The 8,685-nt window shown below is 34.0% G+C and overlaps 1 protein-coding gene across 1 annotated transcript; it reads left to right on the top strand.

Moving 5' to 3' along the window:
- The first annotated feature begins 124 nt into the window (after positions 1 to 124).
- LOC135126333 (uncharacterized) lies at positions 125 to 7,940 on the top strand. Its single transcript, XM_064052308.1, has 32 exons — positions 125 to 404; positions 757 to 879; positions 936 to 1,234; positions 1,288 to 1,486; positions 1,542 to 1,720; positions 1,769 to 1,907; positions 1,956 to 2,048; positions 2,095 to 2,277; positions 2,329 to 2,457; positions 2,514 to 2,653; positions 2,711 to 2,891; positions 2,953 to 3,020; positions 3,075 to 3,267; positions 3,322 to 3,440; positions 3,486 to 3,672; positions 3,722 to 4,257; positions 4,310 to 4,382; positions 4,512 to 4,717; positions 4,766 to 5,361; positions 5,470 to 5,513; positions 5,575 to 5,606; positions 5,656 to 5,775; positions 5,834 to 5,917; positions 5,975 to 6,100; positions 6,158 to 6,295; positions 6,348 to 6,475; positions 6,526 to 6,881; positions 6,938 to 7,161; positions 7,212 to 7,334; positions 7,380 to 7,522; positions 7,579 to 7,714; positions 7,774 to 7,940. The coding sequence occupies exons 1-32, from the start codon at positions 212 to 214 to the stop codon at positions 7,843 to 7,845; spliced, it is 5,562 nt and encodes a 1,853-aa protein (XP_063908378.1). The 5' UTR covers positions 125 to 211; the 3' UTR covers positions 7,846 to 7,940.
- The last annotated feature ends 745 nt before the right edge of the window (positions 7,941 to 8,685 follow it).

The following is an 8,685-nucleotide window of genomic DNA, read 5'->3' as shown; positions in this document are numbered from 1 at the left end:
GAAATATTTTTGCGTTATGTATATTATTTCCAACGATTCATGTTGATATAGGAGATAAAAAAAAATTCCGACTTGAGTAAACCGACAATTTTCCGCCACACACCTTCTTGTAGCTTCATATTGTCATGACAAGTAATCTACGTTTTAAACAAACTTTTTATTAGTCTCTGAAATTTGTTGCAGCTGAGTAAGCGAATTCGTATTCCCTAAAATGTTAAGGAAGTTAAATTTTATCAAATTAATTAGTCTTCTTGTTGTCGTGCCTTTTAAGTACTCTTATAGTGAGGATGTTTTTTTTGTCGTGAACAAGTACCAAGGGTCTCAGTTTTATTGTATAACAAACAGCTCCCGTGCATTAAGTTGGATAATTGAAGACACCTCATCCCCCATAGATCTACAGCAAGGTTCGTATATTTAATAGTGTCATGAAGCTTTATGTTTAAAAATATTCTGCTAACGGTCCAATTGTCCGAAAAATTTCCAACATCCGGCTGCTTACTGGATTTGTTTCAAAGATGATAATTACATTTCGAGCGAAGTCCGCTGAGCCTTGGTTGTTGCTTGTTTGAATTTTCGAGCCGACAATTATAAAAAGTGGTTCTCAGCTTTTTCAACCACAAAAGGCAACACTCGTTAAGAAAGACACGTTTGAAAAGATGTTTTATGTGTACTTGAAAACACTCACCATTGTGAATTACTGTGTTTGCAGTTTTAGTTGGTTTTGATTATTCTTTAAAAATGTTTGTCTTTTTGTAGGATCAAGATTTCTTCCAATCGCAGAAACACTCTGGAAAGTGGACTGCAATGAAATCCGAAAGTATGGCTGGCAGTGTCGTCAGTCAGTTGCGGATGAAATTATTACCGATCGGCGTTGGGAAAGTATAATTTTAAAAACGTAAAACTTATTACAAAATTTATGTTATTTTAATACCTAGACATACAAATTGATAAATCAGACTATGCAGCAGTTTCCTCTCAAACGGAATTACAATTTTCAAAGGTTCTGGAGCTAGAAAATGCAAATTTTAACGTCCCGCTTTCCATCCGCACAAGGCTGGAAGCTCATATATTTTTGTGTGGTGGCGAAACCGTAACATCAAACTGTTACTGGCTTATATTACAAGCATTTGGGGGAACAAAATCTGTACTGAGAAAATGTCCTGTTAATACAATACCTACAAAAAATAATGTTGCGGTGGGGAGTCCCTGCGATACCAATAAGGTTTCAAAAGAAGTATGCATTGAGGAACTTTTACTACAGTGAATGATTATTCTAAAATATTTTAGCACGAATCAGAGTCTTCTAAATTTCTAACAAATACCACATGGCAACACTTTATGTTGACAAAAAATAATAATAAAATTAGTCTCATCAAACAAGACGGTCAGGAAATAATATCATACACCGACAACGAAGAGACATACAAGATAAGGAATATTTTAATACACAGTAAAAGAACTGTAGGTCTTTGGAAGATTCATAAAGGTTACAACTATATTCGCATTTTGGTAAAATTCTCTAATCATAGTTAACGTTTTAGATAAATACTTTACAATTGACCAAACAAAAAGAACAGATTTTGAACGAACCTTGTACCCAGTAAACGGCAAAATTTGTATTACTACTTTCGTGAGAATGTGCAAAACCTGCAAAATAAAATTTGTGATTACAAATGGAGACAATGATAAACAAGTTTTGGGGCAACAAATTTACGAAAAGGTTAACCTTACAAAGCTATTTTTGTTTTAATTAATAAAAAATTTTAAGATGCCCAAATGGACCGAAATTACGTTTGTTAAACGAGTAACTGAAGCCAAGAGCGTTAAATTTGCAATTATCACTACGGGCGAAATTATTTCACATTCTTACTGGGATATACAAGAAATACAACAATGTGGAGAAAATGGTAACGATGTTTTTAGCCAAAACACTACTCTGAGAACCACAATTTCAGGTCTAAGAATGATTCAGGTGGATATGATGGCAAATTGTCAACTTTTAAGTTCCGATAATAAAGTCATTTCTTTGGATACCGCTGTGACACCATGTACGTTAACAACCATTAGGTTTCCATTATGAAAGATTCTTTTTAGCTTATGCAGCCAAGTACACCAAGTGTGCCGAAAATACTATTAGTACACACTGTGTACCTTGTAACTTATTTCTCAATGAAGATTGTGGACAGATAAAAGTATGTGAATTCAACCAAAACGGATTGCTTTGTTCATGCTCAGCTGGATATAAAACAGACCATGGGAATATTAACTGCCAAACTAGTAAAAATGATATCTTATCACATATCTTAAAATTGCTTAATTTACTTTCAGGCTGTGATGATGGAAGTTACGGACATCATTGCAGCAAAACATGCAGTACGCATTGTGTGCGTTGTGACCCTGTTGATGGAACGTGTAGATTTTGCACTAATAATTACAAGGGTCCAAAGTGTACGATGGGTAAGGTATTTAATAATTTTCAAGAAAGTGTGTTAAATGTTTCCCGCTTGTAACAGCACCAACGCCACTTTTTAAAAATCCTCCCAAAATAAAAACATTGGGATACACAGAAACCGAAATACACGTAGATAATTTTGAGTTAGAGGGTACTTCAGACAATGCCGGTTCTCATTACGAATACACTATCCAATACAAGGTTTTAAATAAAATAGATAAAATATTTGTTATAAGTATAAAAGTGTACTTATTTTAGGAAGCAAATTCTAGAAAATGGACTCTTCATACTGACAGCGTTAGCGCAGGGATGCCACACACATTTAAAATCGAATATTTAATACCTGGCGTAAAGCATTACGTTAGATCCATTATACAAAAATATGTAGCAAATTATAGCGACAGCATTCCTAAAACTGAGTTTGTTACAAAGTGTGACGGTATATTTATTAGATATTATCATATTAAATCAACTAAATATATTTTCAAATGCTGTTGTAGTGATGAAGAGCGAAGATCTTGAAGTAGATGCTACCAGTACCACAGCTTCTTTGACTGTGAAAAGGGACGTAAGTTACAGATATTCTCAAATTAAATAAGGAAAAAAACCATTTTACCTTCAGAAGACATTTAAAATTTGCAAATTGAAAAGTTATGAAACAAATATCGGAATACAGCCTAATACACCGTACTTTTCTTGTCATTTGGATGGCACGACTTTAAATATCAATGGTTTAAGGCCTCTTGAGAACTTTACTTTGACAATACAAAACAAAAACACAGTTGTGAAAATACCATTTCGCACAACAGGAGGAGGTAATGTGTAATATTTTTTAATCAACAACACTACTCATTCTTTTCATAAATTAGTACCAGACAAAGTAACGAATGTGATTACAAGAGCCACATCAGATTCCAAAATTAATGTAAAGTGGAACGCTCCATCTAAACTAAATGGAAACTTTCAAGATTTTGTTGTCTCATATAAGGTAAAAATCTGTCCTACATTGACTTTTTAAAACACATTCTTACAGATAATTAAGTATCTTACTTGTGATGCCGCTCCAACTCACCCCGAAGAACTTACAGAAATTTCGACAGATCTATCCATAACTTTATCTAACTTAAATCCGTACACACTATATTCCATTTCTGTTAAAGCCAGAAATACAAAATTATCTGGACTAGAAGAAAAGGTAGAACAAAATACTCCGCAGTCAGGTACCCAAACAAAGATTCGTTTGAACTTGTACTTACGATAGAATTTCAGACACAATCCGTGATCAAGAAATACCAAAAGCGTCTTTAAAAAAAACGAATAGTCGCTCGGTGGAATTCGAATTTTCGAGCGTACCCTGTAGCAACGTAGGGGGCCCCCTACAAGTTGTAACAACTGCAATATGTTTAACGGACTGGTGTAAAGACAACAATGTAACGAATTCCTTCACATATCCCCTACATAAAACGTTCACATTTAATAGTCTTGCGCCGTTCACAAATTATCAGCTAAAACTTGAATTTCACAGAAAAGCTTCCATTAAATTTAGTACATATGGTAACTTTGAAACTAAAACTGAAGCTCCTTATGCTGTTAATAATATGTCAGTTTATTCAAAAAATACACACTCGATTTCTGTTCGTTGGCGGCCACCGAGTCCTCCGACTGGAATTATAAAATTGTATCAAATAAAATTGCTTGGGCACGTCGAAAATATTAATGTCACCAACTCGCCTTGTTTTTTGTGGCCCGAGTACCAGTGTTACACTTTGGAAAATTTGTTAGAAAATATTACTTATTCTGTTCAAGTAAGTCATCGTTCATTTTTTGTTTTTCTTCACTTTACTTATATTGTTGTAGTTGAGTGCGAAAAACGAGGAACCGGACAAGTTTGGACAAACTGCAGTAATTAATAACGCGATGACGACAATTGGTAAATATTCATCAAAGAATTAAAGCAACAATTTTAACTGATTGTCAGACTGTAAAGGATGCCTTACTATGGCAAAATTTAAATACATTTTAACTCCACAATACTGACATTGCCTGATCCACATTTCAGAATCCTCAGAGGAACCTCCTGACGTTATGGTCAAGTGGACTTTAGAAAATGATCTTGACATAAGATGGAAACATCCAGTTGTAGCGAATGGCGACATACAAAGTTTCAAGATAAGTGTAGTTCCTCACTCTTCATCCAACCAGAAAGGAATTGATACATCTTTGGACATTACAAAAGATCAATATAAACCTACGTATCAAAAGATTGTAAGTTATAGTAAATAATTTAAGACGCACTTCCTACTTTGCTTACAGGTAAAATTGCAAAATATACGAAACTCAACAAATTATAAAATCATGGTTAAAGCTTTCAATGGTAAGGAGGGAAAAACAGGTTTCGTCATAGACGTGAGTCCTCCTGAAATTCCCGTGCTTGTAACAGATCCAAAAATCATTGGCATTTCAAACAATAAAATCACACTTCAAGTTGAGAAAAATAAAAATATGAACACCGCGAACACTTACAAGCTATTTTTGTTAGTGTCAAACGCCAAACTACAATCCGATTCTTATCCACCGGAGCTACAAAATTTTGAAAACAATTTCAACATAAGTCTTTCACCGTTTAGAGTGATTTACGAGTGCGACAGTCTTTCAACCACAAAGCAGTTTGTAATAGGACAAAGCGGCAACGTTACAAACTGCAAACAAGATTCAAATATTCCTCTAACGCCTGGAACTTCTTACAACGTAACGGTGATGCTTGTTAGCACCTATCGAGATAAAAGAAGTTACAAATTATACTCCAAAAGCGCATTCACTTCCGGTGAATCTCCAAACACCTCTTGGGATTTAAGGTTTCTAGTTTTGTTGCTGCTGCTACTGATTGCATTAATCCCCGTTATCTATACGTAAGTAAAACAAATGCATATATTTGTATACCAAATTTAAAGAAAATTATCTCATCTGCAATAGTTTTTATCAAAAATAACTTATATTTTGAAGGCAACTCGTTTCAGATATCGTCTTTACAAGAAGAATATACTTGCGACTTCAGGGCAAGGTAAGTGACAAATCAAAAACTAGATTCATATTTTTTTTTTATTTTTTTATTTTTTAATCAGATGTCGGCAACCGTAAATTAACATCCTCACTGGTAAGGAAAATTTAGTGAGTACAAAAACGATTACATGACCCTTTTTTAGGAAAGTCGTTTAGATGTTGGTGGTTTAAATAATTTGCAATCTAAACCAATTCCAAAAAGAAAATTTAACAATTACGTTAAGACCAACTTAGAAAATAAAAAACTGGCAGCGCAACATAACGTTAGTATTGCCAAATTAGCATAAAATAAAATTCTAACAACAAGCTACTTCGTTTCAGGCCATCTTAGAAAATACCGCAGCAGAATATGAAGAAATTGGTGAAAAAACGTATTTAGAGCGCATTGACTTACACTTCACTACCGTAAGCCCAAGACTACCACAAAACAATTCCAACAATAAATTTTCGCTACTATTTTAGGGACATCGCATTCCCGAAGTTTATGCGATTTGTGATGTACCCAAGGATTTTGATAGCTTTTGGAAGTTGGTCTGGAACGAAAACATTGAACACATAGTTTTGTTAGATAGTATTCACTGGCACCAAGTTTGTCTCAAGTATAAATAATTACACTTCTACTAACTACTAAAAACTTCTTTTTAGATTAGAAAAAATTACTGGCCCAAATTCGGTTTAAGCTTAGACATCAAACACATGTTAGTGCATTGTATTCACGAAGAGATTTTTACAGACCACGAATACCGAACCTTTAAACTGACGTACCAAGATGAAATACGCCTAGTAAGTAACTTTTATAAAAACGTATTGTGTTCGTAATTATTCATTTTGGAAGATCAACCAACTTCGTTTTACCGCATGGACCGATTTTGATTTACCTCACTCGTTGACGTTCGTCAATTTTTTCAAAAAAATGTCTGTAATGTCGTTAAACAGAAAATCACCTATTCTTATCCACTGCAGGTACGTTACAAAATAACTAGACACACTATTTCATCAAAAATAATTTATAGTACTACACGTGCAGGAACCGGTTTTGCATTGTTATGTGACATGTGCTTAAGAATTTCTAAAAAAGACAACGTTGTGGATGTATTCAAGAACAGTCAAATCCTGAAGGATTCCAACTTTAACTTGATAGATAGTTATAACTGCTATCAACTGGCTCATTTAGTGATTTTAGAGTGTCTACTTTCTTCCGAATTGGACGTGGAAGTGGACTTACTCGATGATAAATCCGAGCGTTCAGTACTCTATGAGAAAGAACTTAAAAAATATTTAACGTACATGAAAGACACAGCTTGGATAGATCTATTAAGTCCCGACAAAAATCGAGACAGCAACATATACTTTCGTGTTGACGCTCCAAGTAAAACACATTATTTTTCACACTTCTCTTTGGTTATTCAAATCTTTTAATTGAAGGATACGAAGGTGAAGTCCTGTTAAGGCCTTATTGTCCCGATGAAGAAATCGACTCTTTTTTATCTTCCCTCGATGGAGTTATAATTGATGATTGTTCGTGTCCGAAGAAGTATATACTACTTAAGCACCCTCAACAAGACAATCTAGAGCAATTTTGGACAATGGTGTCGAAAGTGGATGTTTCTGTAATTATTAATCTGAACGAAAACGACTTTTTTGGCGCCGTAAGAATCTAAACTTTACCTAGTCATAAGTAAATTTAATTCATTTCTAGAATCTGCTGCTGAACCAAGACGGCTTACAAGTTAGTAAAACCTTGATTCTAAAACTCGTAAATGTTACTCATTTCAAGTGTTACGATTGGATAACTGTACGAATACTTATCGATGGACAAAAGGTAAAAAACCAATGAAATTTTAAGTTACGGCAAACCCTGTTTTAGCACAGCAAAGACCTAAGAATCTTTTGGATGAAGAATTGGTCCGGTGAAGAAGTTTGTCCACCGTCTGTACAAGATTTCGTAGAGTTTTGTATCGAGAGTACCAGCGTAACGGCTGCTTGTAATTCTATACTAATTACATGCTGGTAAGTGGTTTTAACTATTTTTTTTTTAAACTCAATATTATTATGTTGACACACAGTGACGGAGCTACAGCATCAGGGCTGTATGTGGCAATGTCTTACAACATAGACAACATTAAAAAAGAGAAAAAATCCGTCATTTGTACTTCCGCAAGACTTGTAAGACGATATCGTCACCAATTTGCAACAAAAGAAGTTTGTATTGGCAAAATGCTGCAGAAACAGTTTTAATTTTCTTCTCGCGTGTGTTTTAGGAGCAGCTAAAATTCCTCTGGGAGGCGACCGAATTTTACATGCAGCAACATAACTTGTACGAAATATGTTAATTGGCCAGAAATATTTTACTTTTTTTATTAACAGTTTTTTTCTCATCTTACTACATGACAGCTTTTTACAATGTTGAATAGAATTTTTAAACTAATCACAGTTTTTGTTATTTCTAACATTTTTCCTTCTGCGTTTGTCCTCTTTTGTTTCCGATTATTAAAGCTCATTTCTTTTTCTCTTTTTTCATTTTTACTATTCGTCAAAACTGGTACCGACCCAATAAAGTATTTTTAACACTGTACCAGGAAAATCGTTATAAAATAAATATAATCAGTGTATTAATATGTAAACAAGGTAATTCACATACGTACAGCTCTTCAGTAGATAAAAAAGGAAAAACCGTTTATTGGTAAACCCCATATTACAAAATGTAAATAATCACAGTGACAAAAATTGTTTGTTTTACAGTACAGTAAAGTTGATTCAATTTTTGGGATAGTTTGATACCACAAATAAATTCGTGTATTTTCACTTGTTGACATTGACGGATAAGCAACACCAATAAAATGAAACTGAAACAGAACCGTAATGGAATAAAACAGGCTCACTACTCGGATGCAGTCTGCTTGGTGCTACCTAATCTAATCAACGCTGTCAAACACTAACAGCGAACTGTGATGTTAGCATGACGAAAATCTCGAAATAAAAATTTGAAAATTTGAAAAACATTCCGTTAAGTGTAAACTATAATTCCGTGTTTGTCAATAAAGACAGTTTTATTGCGCAAGTACAAACATTAAATAAACACAAGATAAACTGCTTACACAGGAAAAACCGTCACAAAGAGTAATTGTGGTTTGTTACGAACTGACACCACATAATATGTATATACAAAAAAT

This window comes from Zophobas morio, unplaced genomic scaffold (genome assembly GCF_036711695.1).
Source record: "Zophobas morio isolate AGI-343-1 ecotype UQ-CSIRO unplaced genomic scaffold, CSIRO_AGI_Zmor_V1 ptg000010l, whole genome shotgun sequence".
NCBI classification, from domain to species: domain Eukaryota; kingdom Metazoa; phylum Arthropoda; class Insecta; order Coleoptera; family Tenebrionidae; genus Zophobas; species Zophobas morio.
Note: the sequence above shows the minus strand (reverse complement) of the source record. Positions and strands in the feature narration are given on the sequence as shown.